Here is a 19,940-nt window from a genome sequence, read left to right as displayed (position 1 = left end):
CAAGTTGTGAAATCTTCTTGCTAGCTCTCGGCTAGAGAGAACCATAGGGGCACAGTAACATTTTTGTTCGAATAATTTACAGAAGGATTAATGACAAGTACTATATATCTTGTAAATAATTAGCACATCAAAGTCACTCATTGTTCGGAAATTTTCATCACTTCTACAAACAAACCACACAACACAGTTGATTTGCAGAACTATGAGCACCAAAATAGATCAATCCTTACATACTAACACAAACTCCAGAAACAAAGCCCATTGTCGTAACCACACGCACTACACATATTATATTATTTTTCTAGTTGATGAAGACACGAACAAGTATTTAGTATATATATATATACACACACACACACAAAAAGGTTGGGTACTTTAATTATTAGTTAAGATTCATCATACTAAGCACTGATTCCATCTCTGGGGTTAAATTTTGATGATCCCAAGTTGGCAACGTGAAACTGCGGTGTGTACTTGTTCGACGCAGCTTCATTCACCGGAGGCTCATTCAGAAATGCCCAGCTACTCTTCGTCCACCTGCATGTATACATTTCAGAAACACATTCTCTAATACCCTTTTGTATTATATTAACTAAAATCTATTAATAATCAAGATGTGAAATGAAGAGTGTGTTAGAACTTATGTTTTGGTATTTTTCATTTTATTTTTATAATCCATAACATTTTAGTTTTGTTTATAAATTATTATTATACTTATTTAAAAAATTTACCAGCCATTTTTCTTGATAAGCTGCTCCAAACTTGTGTCAACATCCATATTTATGGAGTCTCGTACACGGGTCAAGGGCATGGTGATTGACTTCTGCATCTTCTTCTCTGGATCTGTGTATTTGCTACCCTGTCCAGGGTGCATCATAATAATTACAAATTTTAGATTTTTCCCCTTATTTTCTCTTTATATTAATATACAAGATACACAAAAGCACAAAAAAAGGTTTCAATTTCAAACCTGGTTAGTCTCTGATGTATTGGCAATAGCTTTAAGGTGTTCTTCTTCTATCTTCTTCCTTGATTTCCAGTAAGCATCTATTTCATCTTTGGTTAGTGAGCGATTCCTTTTGAGTGTGGCTAAAACATTGAAAAGTTTTCCCTCGTTAGAATTACTAGTTATTAATTAACATGGCTAATCTAGAAAAAGGTTTAAACATAAAACATGGTTTACCAGATTGAGGATCCATGAGAGTAGAGTCCCATCCTGCCATAAGAGAACCCATTTTGGTATGGTGCTATCACACTAGAATGAGTAAATGACTGTCTTTGTGGATAAGTAAACTACCTACTCTGTAAACTTCTTAAGATTATTATATTTTATAGTGGTAGCTGCTTGGAGCGTTATTCCTTTTCCTCTTGGTCTTATCTCTTAGGAATTTTTTTAATGCGTGATGAAAAGATGGAATGCCTCCCACTTAAAATATAGAATAATTATATTTTTACTAATGTTTTAAATTAAACGGGTGATGTCACAGACAGAAATTGAGGAGATAATAATATATATTAAAAGAACATAATATATAATTTACAAGATGAATGTATAATATATAACTAAATAATAAAAATAATAATACTGTATAATCTTTTATTTATTTTAAAAGTGTTTTAAAATTAATTATCTTTTACAAAGCGGTTCAATAACGTTGGTTCATATATGATTTTGAGAAATTTATATGTAAAAAAAATAATATAAAATATTTCTTAATTTACAAGACATCTTACAAATCACTAATATAAAATATAACGTTGATTCTCATGAATAATAAAATGAATATTCTGGGTTTCAGTTATGGTAGCCCACAGAATTAGAAGACAAGGTGGGAACCTCACCGGCAATTTTTGCTCTAAACCTTATATTCTTCTTTCAACCTGATAGATATTTTGCCTTCTCATTTGATTACAATCATTGTTGGTTTTCATGTTTTCTAATTTTAATTCGTACATCATTTGAGCATGAAATTAAAAGTCATGTTTGTACAGTTTGGACTACTTCACATACTCTACAAGATTAAAGATATTCTTTTTTCAATACACCTTTTTTATTAAATGAAATTCAATTGAAAATTGCTTAATAAAAAGTGAGCTATTAAATAAATAATAAATCTTATATTATTTGAAAAAAGTTGTATGAGTTTTATTCAGCATGACATTGCACAAGTGTCTTCTTTTAATAACATATTTTTCACATAACTTTTAACATATCTTTATAAGTTATACTGAAAAATATAAACTCACTTTTTTAACAAAAAAAATGAAACTACATTATTCGTTTAATAATTAAATTATATTAAAAAATTAAAATAATGTACAATATTTTCATATCTAGCGTGATATTGGTGTAATTATCATGAATGATGAGGTGTTGCTATCCTCCATGGAGATGGGATCCACCTCACCCAAATAATCTTATCCTCAAGAAAATATCCCCACTCGACTCTACTTTTCCTTTTCTGTGTTTTCGCTTAGGTTAAATGGTTGTGGAAAACAATTCCCATTCTTGTTTTTTGGGTCAAATGTTCATAAGAGGCCCAACAGAACTGGATATTGATTTTGCAGCCCAACACATGGCATGAGAAAACTGAGCCAAGATATTAAAATTGTTTTTATTTTAAAATTGTGTTAACATACAAAGAGAAAAAAAAAAAAAAAAAAACTCATTGAAACTGCTTCAAGAAAAAAGAGAGTCTATTTCTTATAGTTAGGTTTATTATGATGGAAAGTGAGAGATTAATTTTTAATGTTATTGTGTTTTGTAATAAACGATTACTAAGTTATGTTTAATATTGAAGATGCATGTTTGATTATTTATTGTGTATTATTATAATACTCTTGATATTAAAGATGGTTTGATTATATATATATTGTTACACTCTCTTAATCTACAAATACTTTTTTTTAAAAAAAATGTAAACTAAACATTGACCCCCAAAATAAAAAAACGATAAACTAAACTTATATAGTCTTTGAAAAAAAATAAAACAATATTACACTCTTGATCACACACATGTAAAGCGTGTCTTTTTAAACAGTCACTTTTTCCATCTAAAACTGTCATAATAATAATAATACCATAAAATATTTTTTTTATCTAAATATTTAAATATAGCTTTTCCATACCTTTGTATATATCTAAAACTTACTATACAGTAAAATCATTTTCTAAATTTACTTTTTTAGATATTTTTTTTTAATAAACTTTGATACTTCTTTTATACCGTGTTCAGAAAAGAAAAATAATATATCATATTTTATTTCGTAAAAAAAAACATTTTCATTGATAATCTTTTTGATCTTCATTAAACACTCATTTTCTAACAAAAAAATTAATATTTATTGATTATTTTAACGGTTAATTTTATTATTTTTATCGTCAGTTTTTATATTTTTTGATTCAACAAAATTTTATTTATAAATTTAAAAACTAATCCATCAAAATGATATTTATGTAAAAATAAATAAATAAATCACATTTTAGACACACTAACTGAGAGTAATTCTATTTGTAATAAAAAGGTAAAAATTATTTATTTGACATAGTATTAATAATACAATGTCATGCGCATATAAAATACTTTCTCTATGTTTGAAAAAATGATATAACTTTAGTTACAAAATTAGTTAAAAATTATATAAGTAACTTATAAAATTAAAATTATTTTATAAATTAATTATATAATTTACTAATTTAATTTAAATGATTTAAAAAATAATTATATTATATTAATATAATATTAAAATTAATTATTATTTATGTATGATTAATTAATTAAATAATTACATATAAAATATTTTTTTATATATGTTTAAACTTAAGAGTATATAATACCCTCTTATTTTATCGTACATCATATAATTTACCAAAGTATACGTGAATAGAAGAGAAAGGAAAACAAATAAAAAAAAAAGTTTAGGCCAAAATATTTATAATATTTATATTATTTAATAATTAAAAAATATAAAATTAAATAATTTAATTTTTAGTTTGAGAAATTTAAATAAGTAAATTAATTTTATAAAAATAAAATTAATATATAATTTATTGTATTACTTTATTTTAACATGTAATATAATTTTAAAATATAAATAAATATCAAATTTTAAATAAGATACTTACAAAAATTTAAATTTTATGAAATATAATATAATATAATTATAAAAATAATAAAAGATAATTGTATGAGTAGCTTAATAAGCAAGTGTTTAAATTTGAAAGTAATATTCTGACTTGAAAATTAAAATTAATTAATAGGTGGGACTTACTTTTTCTTTCTACACAATTTTCGTGTCTCTATTTACTGTAAAAAGAAAAATCTTCATCAACGGCTTCCCATGCCACACTGAGAAGAGGGAATTAAGATGAATATATCAAATCATTCACTTACATGGGAGTGGGCTACAGTTTGTGCATGCAATCATGCTTTTGAGATTCGAAAAGCCAAACTATCTCTATTATGAAAATAATGATGAGACTTGGCCACGGGAGAGAATATATAAGGGGTTTTGGCTGCCCAGTATGTTGATGATACCATTGATTCACACGAAATTAAAAATGAAGGACCCCAGTGTCTTGTTTCAGCACAATTATACCTTCCACTATAATGGCATCTTCTGTGTTTGGATGTAATTATCATCTCTAAATAAGTAAAGCTTAATTAACTATTTTACACGAGAAGAGGTCCTTTCATGTGCATAACAAGTTATGTTTAAATTAAAATGTTTTTCTTAATCTCAGTATGTCAAGTGGAGATTTCAATTCTAGAAGAAGATAATTTAGATGAAAAATAAAATAAAATTATAATGTCATCTTGTGATGAGGAATTGGATTTTCCTTTAACATTTCTACATACCTTCAACTAAATCCACTCTACAAGCCATGATGATACTTAAGAAGAGATAAATCTATAAGATGCAGAAAAGCTTGATGTAATAGCCATAGGAGAAGAAGAAAAATATGTAAACACTCACAACAAAAGACAAAAAGATAGTTATTCTTGATGCAAAGTTATGAATTTCCTTCTAAAATTGAAAAAAAAAATGGAAAATGAAAAAGGCGAGTTAGTAACAATTTTTATTTTTATTTTTTTCAAAGATGATAATATTTTCAGAATGCTCAGTGGCACTTACATTCAAATTGAAGAATAATAATCTCCAAACATAATGTGAAGTAATTTTATTGACTACCACTACCACCCTATTAGTTATTTCTCCTCCTTCTTACTTAGTTTTCTTGGCATCATCCTTCTTTAGATAACTTTGATCTAATGTGGTTAAGATTATTCTTGTGATATTGAATGACATTCCTCATCACTCCGAATAAATCATGACTTTAGCTTTGATAGAGCAGACTGGATCGAGATAAAAAGGAAGTAATATGATTTTTTTTTCACTGGATAAATAGCCATAGTGGAAAATATGTGTTTGCTTGCTTTGTTTTTTGTTTTTTGTTTTTTTTAGATTTTTCATCTGGTCTAATCTGGATTTAACTCAGATCGCACATCTAAATATAGTGAGTGAATTTACTATTAAAGATTTTTTACATATACAATAACTTAAACTTAATATCTTACTTAAGCGATATTAAACTGCTTATCACTCATACAAATTTCTGCTGATTATAGTTTGTTGTTTCTGTTTGGTATATGTTTTGAGAGAGAATAATATGGTTTGTGCTCTTTAATTTTAATTTGTCAAAGTCTCTATCGTCTAAATACTTTTAAGTTGTTGAAACTTTGACATAAACATTTCTATATATGAAAAAAGAAAAAGAAGTCAAAGCTCTTGTGCTCATTTACTCACTTAGAGTTCGAGGCTCCTACACCGCTTGAGTGAGGTTGACCTCCAAATAAGGACGGGCTTAGGCCCAAATTGCATAATCTCGAGCTATTATAGCTATTCAGCATATTTTCACTTGTTTGATAAATATATTTAATATTTATTTGGTTTAAAGCTGAGTAGAATTATTCTTTTAATATAATTGATTTTAAACAATTGAATATATCTGAGATGTGTACCTAAATTACTCTGAATTATATATATTGTTAAAACATGTATTTTTTAAATTAAAATTTGCAAAATTTAATTTTGTAACTTTAAAGCAAACAAGACCTTAATCACTATAGCGGTTTGGTTTGGAGGATCTAGATCTAGTCAATAAAGTTATCTTTTACTGTGCTATTTTTTCGCGCATAAAAAAAGGATATACAGATTACAAAGATCATAATGCCAATATATTCAACTTCAGTTACTTTATCATATCGAGAGAGCATTGTGTACATAAAATAAATAGAATGAAATACCTCAGCCACAGTAATCAAGTACAAATACTAATCAATAATTTAACTTGAGCACATGATCAATTTTGTTCTATTTCTAATGCGTATCAATAGCAAAGTAAGTTTACAAAAAGACTACAAAACTATGATTTACTTAGCAGTACCATTGTCCCTAGGCGCTAGGTGAACTAAATTGTCAAAAGGGTCATGGCTAGCTCCTACTTTATATTTTTCTTCTCTGCTTAATTGGTGCATACATGAAATGCTGATGAACTTTACCCAAAAAATGATGAAAAGTTTGGGTAGAAAGAAAATGAGAGAAGGGAATCATTTACTAAAACTGGATAACCCTTTTGCCATTAGTGATTGATGGATCCATTTTAGGGTTCACTCTCATACAGAACTGACAGGTGATATAGTTGGTTGGTGGACTGTAATGTCAGCATTTTAGTTTCATGACATGAATTTGGTGAATTGTAAAAAGCCTATCATCAGGTTCCAGCTAGCAATTTTCATGTTGGAAAATGGTTTTGCATGGGGAGAAAATAAAGTTGAAAACTAAATAATAAGAAATTGAAGGGGAAAGAGAAAACTAGAAGGCAATAATTGAATGTATGATGTATCAGTTTAAGAAATAAGGTACATGCATAAAAAAAATGGAGGTACAATAGAGAATGAATAACAGGTTTGTGCCGGGCCATGCTGATTAAAACAAGTACTTTACCATCAATGAATTTGAGTTGTATTATTGTAGTGAGCAAGTTGGTGAGTGGACCATGCGGTTCAATTACGCTAACTGATCTATCTGTCAGCTACCTTTGCAAACTTATCGAAAAAGATAGCAAAAAATTAAAATATATTTGTTCATTTTGAATAGTCCACTGCACTGCATTGTGTTTGGACCAAATCCTAACTTATAATATAATAATAATGTATGATATGGCACGGGCACGTGTGCTAGGGACGGTGCTTCAAACATTTTTAGGAGTGCTGATAGTGACACAGCTATCATCAACTACTAGTCATTTTTAGAGAAAGTCTCTTCAGGACATGTAGATAATGTGTCCCTTCCAGATAGCAGTGTGAATATGTAGCCATAAGATCCATCTACCAACAATATCTAACCTTTACCTAAATCCAAAAGGAAGAAGAAATTTTGAGAATGAATCAGTGAAGAGGTTAGAGGGGAAAGGGACATCAATCATCGTCCATATATCCTTCTATCTTTTTCCACACACAACTTTTTCATATACAAACATCTTAATGGTCAGTCTTTACTTTTTGACCATAAAAGTGTGAACTTGTGAGTAGTTTCCTTTGAGAAAATATGATGAAACCATGTTAATATTAAAGGCTAAGGACTTGCATTAATGGTTTTGTTTAGATGGGGTGCTACATTGAATTTGTAGTGGTTGGTCGAGCTTGACATTTGGTCGATTTGATCATAACAAAATGCTGCAAAATGTTCTTCACTTACTCCCCTGTCCTGTTGCCCCATAAAGTCTCTATTATGGTGAATGAATGTGATTCAATCGAGTCTTCAAAATTGGTGCAGAATTTAATAAGACCATGGTGAATAAATGAACCAATTCATTCAATATTACTATGTTTTCTATGTCATGGAAAGAATGAAAAATTGAAAAATGAAAGAATAGAAACAGCTGTCCACAGTTTACACTGCAACCAAACTAGAACTTGGTCATGAGGCACTAACCGTTGGATTGGTCTTTGATTGACTCACATAGTTCATGATAGCAATCTTAGACAAATTAATATCAAGGTGGGTCCCACTTAAATTAGCCATTTTTGTGTCAGAACTTGTTAGGTGATCTTAAAGCATTTAGTTAAAGCAAGGGGATAAAATAAAAATAAAAGAATCATCATTTTTTTTTCTCAAAAAAGTGAGAGTGAAATCCTACTCATTTAATGGTAAACTAAGACAAGGAATTTCTATGGTGTAACTGGAAGCAGTGAGTGATGAAGATGAAAGCTGGTTTCCATTTATTTGAACCGATAGTACTATAACCCTTGTCTCTATGAAGAAGGGATGCTTTGCTTGATGCTTGGAAAAACAAAAACAAAAGGCATGAGGATGTGATGCTCATTTTTCTAGTTTTAGTTTTATCCACAAGCTTTGTTTTGTGAGGTGTAACTTTGTTACCTATAAACCCACAATCACAATCACAACCTTCATCCCGCATCTCTCACTCTTTTTGTTTTGTTCAAGACACTGGCTTTGGAGTTTGAGGCACAGTCTTGGAAGGATTCTCCACATTCTCTCAACCCAATTCACCATCCTTTGTGCTCTCCAACTTTTCTGCAAGATTTCCTCACTTTCTAGGTCCTTGTCTCACGGTACACGCATCTGCCTCTAAATTTTTATGCTTTTCATTCATTTCTTTTTTTGTTTCTTTTAAAATCTAAACATGGGAATTTGTACTGGATTGAGGCTTTGAATCTTGTGACACAGCTTGTCTTTCAAGTTAAACCAAACACCTCATCACGCATTTCACTGCAACATATGTTCTCATTCCATCATTGTTACTAGTGCTTCACGTTCACCACTAGCATCATCAATAAATCCACTGAATTTATGCAAAAATGTTATGGTTGTACTGTTATACACCAATACTTATGTCTGAATTTTCTTTTTCAAACATGTTGGCTGTGACAGTTCTACTACACCTATCATAATGCCATTCAGGAGTATTGTGCATGATCTCAAGGAGATTGGAGAGGGTATTGCCAACATGTATAGAAGAGGGACAGAAGCCAAGCATGTGCATCGCCATGGAAAATCTCACATTGCACCAGAATGTTCCTCACCATCACCATCACCATCACCATCACCATCACCATCTCAGAGCCAGTGGGCCAACTTACCACCTGAGTTGCTGTTAGACATAATTCAAAGGTTGGAAGCAAGTGAAACTTCATGGCCTGCACGAAGAGCACTTGTAGCATGTGCCTCAGTTTGTAGGTTGTGGAGAGAGATAACAAAGGATGTGGTTAAGACACCAGAACAGTGTGGTTGGCTCACTTTTCCTATATCACTAAAGCAGGTAGTTTTTACTTTCTTATTATATGATTGGAATCTATACTATTGGTTTCAGGCTTGGAAGCATGGGGTACTAATGTGTGATTACTTTGTTTGTTGTCTTTGTTGATCCTTATCAGCCTGGTCCGAGAGACTCTCCAATCCAGTGTTTTATTAAGAGAGAGAGGGTGACTTCAACATATTGTTTATATCTCGGTCTGAGCCCTGGTAATAATATCTTTGTGTTCACATAATTTTTGTTATTATTCCCTGAGAAATAATTTTGTTATAATTTCAGTAAAATAATAAGGTTTCTCTTTTAGTATAAAAGCGGTTTTTGGAAATTGAATTAAATCACCCGCCTTGAGGATCTATTTTTTTATCCTTTTTGGTAGTTTCTTTGATCATAAAACTAATGAAGAATGACTTTCAAAGTTTTTATTCATAAAACTTTCTTGTGAAGATTATAGCTTTGATTCTCTGCATTGGAAAGGATAATTTATTAATGATAGAAAGACTTGTGTTTTCCTGTTGTAAAGCACTTCTACTGATGAATGATTCAAGGATGTTTACTTTAAATGTAACTATAGCAACAGTGAGGAAGATTGGTAATAGCTTTGTGTTCACGTAATTTATTCTCCATTTGGAAATAGTCTTGTTAAAATTTCGGAAAAACATTATGGTTTCTCTTTGAATCTACAATCGCTATATGGTTGTTCAAACACCTTCCTTGTGGATCTTTTCTTATTTAGATAGTTTCTTTCTTAGAAAGTTCTTTGATCATTCTTTTTTCTTCTATTCATGATACTTCTGCTTTCACATGAGAAATTCTTAATAATCAAAAGACAGCCCATGTGCTTTCCTATTGTAAAGCACTTACTCTTGATGGATCATGATTCAAGGATATTTGTCATAAATATAGTATACTAGACTTTTTTCTTATTACCTACTTATTTTTTGGTTCATGTTGACTTTCTATATAACCTTTGAAGTGAAAATTACTGAATGCTAAAACTAGTATATGCATGACTAAATATACTGTCCTTTCTATGCTCCTGTTTTATTTCCTATGAGAATTGTGTTATTGTATTTGCAGCTCTTTCTGGTGATATGAGCAAACTGTTACTGGCAGCAAAGAAGATTAGAAGGGCAACGTGTACAGAATTTTTAATATCATTGGTTGCTGATGATTTCTCTCGGACTAGCAACACTTACATTGGAAAACTGAGGTTAGTCTCATCCCTCTATGTTCTTTATATTTATGATTGATACAATATACTACTGTTCACATGATCTGTAAGCAATAAACAGGTCTAATTTTCTGGGCACCAAGTTTACAATCTTGGATGGGGAGCCCCCACATGATTCTTCACTCCCATTGAATTGCAAGTTGCAACAAAGAGTCCACCTGAAGCAGGTACTTCCAAAGGTTGCTGCTGCTAACTATAAAGTGGCCACAGTATCTTATGAACTTAATGTTCTCAGAACAAGAGGTCCAAGGAGAATGAGATGTACAATGCACTTAATCCCAATATCGGCAATTCAAGAAGGAGGAACTGCCCCTACTCCTTTGAAGTTTACCAATTGTGTTAATGACCGGGCATCTTCCAACCTTATTTCAAAAGGAAAGAAATCAGAAGTTGACTTTGACTCAACTAGCACTGGCAATACTCTAGAGTCAGCCCAGAGTGCAAGGGAACCATTGATTTTGAAAAACAAAGCTCCTAGATGGCATGAACAATTGCAATGTTGGTGCTTGAATTTCAAGGGAAGAGTTACTGTGGCCTCAGTGAAGAACTTCCAACTAGTAGCAGCTGCAGAACCATGCCAAAATGTTTCAGCGGCAGAACAAGAGAAAGTCATACTACAATTTGGAAAGATTGGGAAGGACATATTCACCATGGATTACCGATATCCCCTCTCAGCTTTCCAAGCCTTTGCAATATGCTTGAGCAGCTTTGACACAAAACCAGCTTGTGAATGATCATGAATCGTGATTTCTCCCCATTGTGGACAAACAGTCTTGTCACTCTTCCTTGATATAAAATGTATATATATTTTCATAAGAAAGGAGAGAAGCTGGACTAAACAGCTCTCATTCTAATGAGTGCTTTCATTCTGCATGCACAAGTTTGTATGATGCTAGCTATTAGGATTAATGTTTAATGGCAAATCTATTTTTCTGTAACCTGTAAAGAAGTTTGTTAATTTCCCCTATCATTAATCACATAAGAGAGTCAACTTCATTTAATGTAAAAATGAACAACTTAAAATGAAAATCACACACGGTATATTAAAATAACAAAATAAAAATGACATGACATGACAAATTACACAGTATAGATGTGTTTGTTCACACTTGCATGATGAAGTGCTTAAAGCGTATGAGATTGGCTCATTATTTTGTTACAAGTGTGTTACAGTATTCTACTATAGTCTATACAGGGTATTTTGGATTTTAGAAGGGAAGCCATGTGCTTGTTCATTCAAAGAATGTGAATGTCTTCAATGTCATCACAACTAAACTTGCAACCTTGACTGCGAGGATGGTCATCTGGGCCTGAAGCGTTTGGTTCAGGAAAAAGGCCTCTGAGGGATCTTTTAACAGTGGGCTGGTAGGTTAACTTCTCAGCCCGGTTAATGTTCAACTGAGTCCTTTGAGTTTTCAAGACAGGCTTGTCATTGGGCTTGATGGACTCAGAAGGCTTTTGTGGAAGAGTCACTTGAACACCAGGGTCTCTTTCATTGATTGAGCCATGAAACATGAGTGAGTTGTTGATACTCTGTATGTTGCTATTAACATATGCCATTCCCACCTCATCGTCTTCCTCCAGGTCTTCCTCATTGTTTTCTTCTCCATCTGTGTTCACTTCATTGCTCTCTTCTGGATCAGTTTTATAGGCTCGGTGGATATGAATTGAACCATCTTTCTTAGCTGACTCAGAACCTACATGCATTTTGGCTCCTCTATTGTCACCAGCCAAGGTTATGACACTAAACTGTTTATCATCCAAGGGTTGTGTAGGGTCATGCACTGAGGCTGTTAGTTTATGAACAAACTTTGTGATATCATCTTTGATACCCTTTTGCAATGGAGCCTTTTCCACAACACTTGTTTCAGGTGTTATGCTTGACACATTCCTTGTCCCTTCTTCTGTTGAACTCACAACTCTTGTGTCTTTCCCACTAGGGTTGGATGTGACAAACATAACCTTTCTCTCCACAGTTTCTCGTTGTGCTGCATGTGGCTTCTTATCTGCGCGAAACACCTTGGCAAATGAATCTTTAGCCTTTGTTGTTGTTCCTGAAGCAAATGCTATGGTGTGTTGAGTTGGTTTTGGTGTGGTGATTGTTTCTTTGCCTTTTCTTTCTGCCTTAGTGGTTTCATGCACTTCTTTCTCCTTTTCTTCATGTTGAAGGAACTTGCTCTGTGCTTCCAAAGGGGCCTCTGGTGTGGTTGTTTTGTCTCTGTCTTTTCTTTTTGCCTTAGTGTTTTCGTCCACCACTTTCTCTTTTTCTTCATGTTGAAGGAACTTGCTTTGTATTTCCAAAGGAGAATTTGGTGTTGTTGATCTTTGCTCATCACCTGTAATTGCTGCAGGTTGTGCGGACAGATTCTCAGGTGACTTGGGGGTGGTTTTCAATGGTGACTTCATCTTTGGCACTTCTGTTTCTTGTGCTATCTTCTCTTTTTCTTCTTGAGGAGTAGGTGATGCAGGTGAAGTGGTTTCTTCAGCTTGAGGCTTTAACACCTCATTGGTGTGCTCTGAGGTCAAAGAAGATGATGGATGAGGCTCAAACGGTGGTTCAGTTTTTGAAACTGGGAATGAAGAAGGCACAAAAGAAACTTGTTGAGAAGAATAAGGTTCTGGTGACTTGGGGGTTGTTCTCAATGGTGATCTTACCTTAAGCTCAGGTTCTTCTTGTTTTGGTTCAGACAAGACCATCTTTTCCCTTTCTTGTTCAGAAAAAGATGTTGCAGGAGTGGTTTCTTCAGCAGCAGGCTTTGGCACCTGCATGGCTCCATTATGAGGGGGAGACTGAAGAGGTTGTGTTTTGGGGGATGAGGATGCAATATGAACATGAGATGGAGATTGTGCATGAGGTGAAGGTGACGGTGGATGTGTTGGATGAGGCGGTGATTGGGTTTGAGGTTCAGCTTTTGAGGCGGTTTCATGAGTTTTGGTAGGACTAGGAGGATATAACTCTGAAGGTGTTATCACAGAAGGCTTAGATGGTCTTTGAATGGGTATGTTTGTGTCTGCATGAGGAGGAGATTTTGGTTTATCTTTTAGGCGACGAGAGAATGATTCAGATGGTCCTGATAGCCATGGGATCCTGAAACGAAGTGATTGCTTTCTTTGTGCCATGAATGGCTAATATCATGTGATTACACAAGAGGAAAGAGGGTGATGTTTTAGTGGTGTTTTGGATGAACGTAATGCTTTATATTGCAATGTTTGTAGTTATATATATAGTTAAGTGTTTATACTTTGGATGCATTATGGGGCTTACGTTACATGTTTTTTACTTGAGCTTGCAATTTCTTTTTGCTTCTTTTGGAACATTTCACATTGATTCCCTTGAAAAGTTCTATATTATTTCTTTCCTTAATTAATTAATTTTGTAATCAAACGTTTGCCACCCATTCAAATAACTAATATGTCACTCGAGAGGAAAGAAATTTCTCTTGCCTCTCCAAAAAGAAATTCCCGTATATGCTTTACTTCCTTGGAGTTCTTGGTTTTAGTCTTTCATAATTCACTTATTATGGTACTAGTTTTATTTCGGAAGTGTTTGAAAAATCTTTTATAAAACTTATATAAACATAAATGCATCTGAGTTGAAAATTTGAAAACATTGAGTTCAGAAAAATAAATTATGATCATTTTATAAATTATGTTAAGATTATCTAAATAAGTTAAAATTATAGGAGCAATGTAACCCACTTTCATAAATTTAGTTTATAAAAATCAACATCCTAAATTAAGTTTTCTTTTGTAATAAATTATTATAGAATAAATAATTAACCAAATTTATTTATTTAAATGCAACTTTCATTCAACTCAAACGAAATCCTCATTTAGAAGATCACGATGTTTTTCTTTTCCTTTTTTATTTTGCTTGGTATATTCTGAAAAGTATAAGTGTATAACCCGTCTGGTTCAGCAATTTCATAAAAAAGCAACCGAAAAGTGCCTTTCACCAAATCCTCGTTTAAGAAAATAATTAAGAGGCAAGATAGAGTCACAAATCGCGACTTAGACGATGATAGCAAGCTATTCTTTTGTCTTCAGGGCACTGGCAACATGAGATGCCAAACGTGGGGTAGAGCTTTTGTCTCGGCAATACAAGAAGAAAATTCTAAGTATTTGTTGCATGTCAATCGCTCATATCACCAGCGAATAAGCTTTTCATAAGACCAAATGAATAAAGCAAATTTCTTTTTAATCTGAGTACAATCAAAGGATAAATCTGATAAATCTCCATATATACCAATGCTAATATCCAATTTTATATTATGAATTCTTTATTCTTGAAAAAATAACATTTGTAAGAGTTATATTTCTTCATCACACGACTTCTTCCATATTAGGTTAAAAAATGTTTTCAAACATAAATCCAACTGTATCCTCGGCATATGCAAGGACTGAAGATAAAATCAGAACAAATCAGTGACAAACATGCCACAAGAAATCGTATATATGAAAAAGAGAATGCCATAAACATGCCACAGAAGACATTGTATATACAAACGACTATAGTTCAAAAGAATAATTCAAAGAAGTGAATCAGTAACCTGAACACTGGCGAACCTGTAACCATGGAAAAATTAATAAACATGATACAATTGAAAGACTAACAACTTAACAACCATAAACTCAGTCCTTTATTGGTTACATGATATGATAAATCTAGCAGACCGTAGCTTCCTTAATAAGGCAGCGCATTTGTTGCTCATTTGGCAGAGAAAGACTAAAATGGCACCTCTCGTGACCACTATACTATCTCATTCTTGGTGTTTTGCGGACAGGTTTTGTAAGGGCTAACTTAAGTGAATTTGATGCAGTAAAACCCCGGGCTTCCATGATCCCATATATTCTTTGTGCATCCCGCTGAAACCCACCATTAATAAGGCCGAATATAATTCTCTCAAACTCTGCTGGTCCTAATTCATTCTTCTTAGCTTCCAGAACCGATAGAATTTGAAGAGCCTTTTTCTCATTTCCAGCCCTTGCATACATATCACAGAGACTCACTTGAACTTTAATAGGAGGAGCCTCACCCAGCAGAGCAATTTTACCTAAAAGTTGCTCAACCTCATCAACAAGCTGCAACTTACCCAGCCAGTCCACAAAAACAGAATAAGTCGCAACCCCAGGCTCAAATCCATCCTTTTCTAACTCCATAAGAAGATCTAGTGCCTTGTCCAACAAGTTAGCCTTCTCATAAGCCAAAATCATGCTAGCAGTGCACCTATCATCAGGCTTATGCCCAATTTTTATCAAGTAGTCAAAATTGTTTCTTGCCTCATCAGGTTCACCAGCATGTGCATTTGCCTCAATAAGCAGGGTGCAAATCTCCACACTCTGCTGGATTCCTGACAACTGCATAGCTGTTGATATTCGGGAAGCTCCTTGAACATCACCATTTTGAGAATAAGAATGGAGCAGTGCCATATATATTTCCTTTGTTGGCTTAACATCTCTCATCTCCATCCCCCTCATCAATGTCTCACCCAAATTTGGCTGGCCATCATTTACATAAGCCATGATCATTGAAGTGTAGACTTTTATGTCTGGTTGGAAGCCCTGGGTTGTCAAGACTTCAAAAGCTTCTTTTGCACATTCGAGATTGCCTCCCTTGCAGTACATGTGGACCAACGTACTGGCTGTTGAAGCATCTGGTTGTATACCTTTTTCTTTCATCTTCTTAAGGATCCTCTCAGCATCATCCAAGCAGCTCTCTTTAGCATAGAAATCAATAAGCCTAGAGTAGTCATATACATTTGCTTGGAAAGAATCTTCGGTCAATATCATTTCTGCCACCTATAAGGATAGGATTTGACAAAAATTAGATCCAAAATTCAGATAGGCATTACTTTGTCCCATGTTGAATCACAGTAATTCAATTCATAAAATATATGTATTACATGAAATTCCTACAATTTTCAAGAACAGCACATGGAAATATATTCCTAGGATTATCCATGTTCTTAAATAAGTAATTCTTAAGAGCATGTGACCACATAATATGTAACAAGCACAATTCCTAGTTATATCTTTTTCATGCCAGGGTTACGGTTCTTACGTGGCTACAGGCTAGGGACTAATTACTCAATATTCTTAGTATGACATACAGAGTAAGAACACAAGCAAAGGATTACACAGAACACATTTCATGCAGCCTCTGAAAATAGAATGGAAACGTAACTAAGCTCCCATCAAGTTGAAGCACATGGTATGAAAAAAGAAAGATGTTAGATGCCACAGAGATCATACACAAATCTCAAGGAACAATGCCCATTTCTGCAAATAAATGTAAGAAAGAATTCATCCACTCCGCAATCACATCCAAAACAACTGATTCAAACATCTTCCGACCAAAATATCAAAAGCCAGACTAAAATTGATGGTGGCATCCCATATCCTTTACACATACATCTCCCCCATTTGGCCGTTCATTTCCAAATAGAAACACAACATTTAGGTTTAAGAATTGACATTTCCTAATAATAATAATAATAATAATAATAATAATAATAATAATCTGGTGAAGCATCAGAACAAATTCATATGAATGATATCAAACCATAGGCATACCTTCAAGTACAAAGGATGATTCTTCCTTTTCAATCTGTCAAGTAAATCCATCCATTCCACCCTGGTAGGCATTACAAGCTCCACCCACTCAGCCAACAGGGTTGGCAAGCTATCATCATTATCAACCTTCAATGACTCAATCTTCTCAGTAATAAGCTTAGCTTTCCCAGTTATCAACTTTGGTTCCTGTGGCCACAACACTTGTTCTGCATCATGGATCCTATCAGCCACTTGTTCCCACTTAGGATCAGACAAATCAAGCCCATAAATCTTGTACCTTATCTTCCCTCTCCTCTTGGGAAGTTCAACAACCTTACCCTTCTCCTCACTAACATCAACCTCACTGTTCCCACTTTCATTGTCTTCAATTTGTGCCTCTTTTCTCATCCTCTCCAAACCCTCATAGAAATCATGTTCCTCCATCTTCTCACGCGCCCATTTGAACCTAAGTTCTCTCAGCAAATCGCCGCGAATTCCTACTTCGCCGGCGAACCTACACATATCCTTCACCTCCTCACACTGCAAGAAACCCTTCATTCTCTCCTTCTTCCTTTCCTTGTTCATGTCATCTAACACCTTGTTACTCACTTCCCACACCGTTTTCCACAAATCCTCACTGAAATCTCCACCACCAAACGACGCCGTTTCCACGCTACCCTTTTCCATTTCCGACACGACCCTGTCCACGATCACCAGAAGCATGCCGTCGACGGTGCTCTTATCGGAATCAGGGTACGCTTCCTTCACCTTCTTCCGCATTATCCAAACGAACCGCGACAAGAACTCGTTCGTCGTTTCATCGTCGTCGACGACAGCGTCGTTTCGCGGGGCGAGGAGTTTTGGGTGGTTATTGCTGTTGCTCTGTTGACGGGAATGAAGGTTGGTGGAGAATGAAGAATTTGGAAGTAATTGGAAAACAGAGGAAGAAGCGCGTGTGTGGGAAGAAGAGGGAAACACGGCGCGTGTGGTAGTGAACAAAGGGGATCCTAAGATTGCATTGAGTTTGTTGATGTTCTGTCGTGAAGTGGAAGCTAATAGATTTCTCCAAACCATAGTGTGTGAGATTGAATTTGATGGCTCTGCAAGTTAGGGTTTTAGGTTTATGCCAGGTTTACACTGTGAGTTGCTGATGCTAACGAGGAAGACGAAGCATGATGCAAAATGAAACTACGAGCCCAAAATGATTGTAGGGCCCATCCATTAATATGATAGGCCCAATACCACATTCATATTGACATATCTTCACTCGGTCTACACAAATACCTTTTGACCAAAATACAAAATTTCTAGACAAATACCTTATTTCACTTTATCCTATTTTTAATAAGACTTAGATTTGCACAAATAAAAAAAAAACTAACATATGTTTTTTCGTCTTTATATTTTAATGAATTTTTTATTTTAGTATTTTTAAATAATTTTAAATTTTAACTTTTTTAAAAAAAATTATTTTTAATCCATTTTATTGATGTGATTAATAATAAAAAAAATACAGAATCTTAATGAACTATGTAAGTAAAAGAGAATAAAAATAAAATTTTACAAAAAAAAAAAACACAGGGACCAGAACTAAAAACTTTTGTTTGAATGAACTAAAATAAAACATTTGTTTTACAAATTTTAAAAAAATGACCTTAATAAAACATTATTTTATTAATTATTTGTAATGAATTTTTCAAAATTTTATTTAATACAAAAAAAAAACAATAACTTTGAATTCATAATAAATATTTGAATTTAAAAAAAAATATACGATTAAATATAATTTACTTAAAATATGAATAAAGTTGAGATGCATGTCTCATCTTCTCTGGTTCTCTTTCCCCTTACTATATATGTTCTTCTTAATGTTTTATTCTTTCCCATAATGATTTATTTGAAGTGAGCTTAGCTGCCATCTTCTTTGTTACGTAGATACACACACATAATTGAATATCAATTTTAACTTTAATTTTGAATATAATTACAATAATTAAAAATAAATTAATAAAATATTTATTTATCATAAAATAATTAAAATTTTAATCTAATATGAAAATATTTGTTAAACTAATAATCAAAATATTTTATTATATATTTTTTAAAACAATATAAATTGATTTTGTTTAAATTTTTATAGAAAAAAGAAGATAGTCTAGCTTTAAAATATTTTAATATATTTATTTTATATTTAGTTAATGTATTTTTATAGTAATAATTTAACTTTATGACCATTTTAAAAATTAAATTTTAAATAATTTATGAACATAGTTGTAATGTATTATCAATATAAATTGTTTCTACAATATCAATCACTTAAAATATATAGTAAATATAAATTTAAAAAAAATTATTATAAAAATTAATCATTCGCTAATATAATGATTTATGACTAGATAATATTATAAAAAAAATATTTTATCTTATCAATAAATTTTAATTAAAATATTTAAAAAAATCAATTAGCAATAAACTTATATTTTATAATAATTTGTATTATCAAATTTATGTATCCGCGCCATGCACGGGAATTAAATATAGTTATACATCTATATGAGAATTCTACGTTAGAGCATCTTTGTTCTTGCAAAGAACAAGATAAACTGCAGTTACATTTATTTAAATTTGAATACAATCTAATCCCCTATGTCCAATAAACCAATGATTAAAATGTGCTAAAACTTCAAGGACGTTTTAGTTTCTTAGACCACTGATCATACAAAATTGCTTAGTCCTTTCAAGGGGATTTCTGTTACTGATTTTACCAACAAATTAACTTTGCTAAAATTGGTAGAGGAAAACAAATAAGTGCTTCTC

The 19,940-nt window shown here is 32.6% G+C and overlaps 4 protein-coding genes across 4 annotated transcripts; 1 reads left to right on the top strand and 3 right to left on the bottom strand.

The window, feature by feature from the left end:
• Window positions 1-1,402, bottom strand: LOC113847594. Its single transcript, XM_027476792.1, has 4 exons — window positions 1,184-1,402; window positions 971-1,089; window positions 732-859; window positions 1-537 (listed from the first exon to the last, which is right to left on the bottom strand). Exons 1-4 carry the CDS (start codon window positions 1,233-1,235, stop codon window positions 402-404), a joined length of 435 nt encoding a protein of 144 aa, XP_027332593.1. The 5' UTR covers window positions 1,236-1,402; the 3' UTR covers window positions 1-401.
• A 6,757-nt stretch (window positions 1,403-8,159) lies between these two features.
• Window positions 8,160-11,673, top strand: LOC113846290 (tubby-like F-box protein 5). The gene is made up of 5 exons (XM_027474373.1): window positions 8,160-8,639; window positions 8,959-9,346; window positions 9,462-9,549; window positions 10,418-10,550; window positions 10,633-11,673. The coding sequence occupies exons 2-5, from the start codon at window positions 8,978-8,980 to the stop codon at window positions 11,303-11,305; spliced, it is 1,263 nt and encodes a 420-aa protein (XP_027330174.1). The 5' UTR covers window positions 8,160-8,639; window positions 8,959-8,977; the 3' UTR covers window positions 11,306-11,673.
• Window positions 11,674-11,783: 110 nt separating this feature from the next.
• On the bottom strand, window positions 11,784-13,716 carry LOC113846289 (proteoglycan 4-like). The gene has a single exon (XM_027474372.1). It carries the CDS (start codon window positions 13,689-13,691, stop codon window positions 11,808-11,810), a length of 1,884 nt encoding a protein of 627 aa, XP_027330173.1. The 5' UTR covers window positions 13,692-13,716; the 3' UTR covers window positions 11,784-11,807.
• Window positions 13,717-14,987: 1,271 nt separating this feature from the next.
• LOC113846778 (pentatricopeptide repeat-containing protein At5g65560) lies at window positions 14,988-18,341 on the bottom strand. Its single transcript, XM_027475409.1, has 2 exons — window positions 17,145-18,341; window positions 14,988-16,370 (listed from the first exon to the last, which is right to left on the bottom strand). Exons 1-2 carry the CDS (start codon window positions 18,195-18,197, stop codon window positions 15,327-15,329), a joined length of 2,097 nt encoding a protein of 698 aa, XP_027331210.1. The 5' UTR covers window positions 18,198-18,341; the 3' UTR covers window positions 14,988-15,326.
• Between the last annotated feature and the right edge of the window lie 1,599 nt (window positions 18,342-19,940).

The sequence above is a fragment of the Abrus precatorius genome, unplaced genomic scaffold (genome assembly GCF_003935025.1).
Source record: "Abrus precatorius isolate BTA unplaced genomic scaffold, Abrus_2018 Scaffold8, whole genome shotgun sequence".
Classification (NCBI taxonomy): Eukaryota; Viridiplantae; Streptophyta; class Magnoliopsida; order Fabales; family Fabaceae; genus Abrus; species Abrus precatorius.
This window is presented reverse-complemented; position numbering and strand designations above follow the sequence as displayed.

Excerpts from the sequence above, each read along its gene's own strand:
- LOC113847594 (XM_027476792.1), bottom strand. The coding sequence starts at position 1,235 with ATGGGTTCTCTTATGGCAGGATGGGACTCTACTCTCATGGATCCTCAA. Across the intron at positions 1,090-1,183 it reads TCTCATGGATCCTCAATCTG|CCACACTCAAAAGGAATCGC; the intron begins GTAAACCATGTT and ends TCAATGTTTTAG. Across the intron at positions 538-731 it reads CTTATCAAGAAAAATGGCTG|GTGGACGAAGAGTAGCTGGG; the intron begins GTAAATTTTTTA and ends GTATACATGCAG.
- LOC113846290 (XM_027474373.1), top strand. The coding sequence starts at position 8,978 with ATGCCATTCAGGAGTATTGTGCATGATCTCAAGGAGATTGGAGAGGGT. Across the intron at positions 9,347-9,461 it reads TTCCTATATCACTAAAGCAG|CCTGGTCCGAGAGACTCTCC; the intron begins GTAGTTTTTACT and ends GATCCTTATCAG. Across the intron at positions 10,551-10,632 it reads ACTTACATTGGAAAACTGAG|GTCTAATTTTCTGGGCACCA; the intron begins GTTAGTCTCATC and ends AGCAATAAACAG.
- LOC113846289 (XM_027474372.1), bottom strand. The coding sequence starts at position 13,691 with ATGGCACAAAGAAAGCAATCACTTCGTTTCAGGATCCCATGGCTATCA.
- LOC113846778 (XM_027475409.1), bottom strand. The coding sequence starts at position 18,197 with ATGGTTTGGAGAAATCTATTAGCTTCCACTTCACGACAGAACATCAAC. Across the intron at positions 16,371-17,144 it reads ATCATCCTTTGTACTTGAAG|GTGGCAGAAATGATATTGAC; the intron begins GTATGCCTATGG and ends CTATCCTTATAG.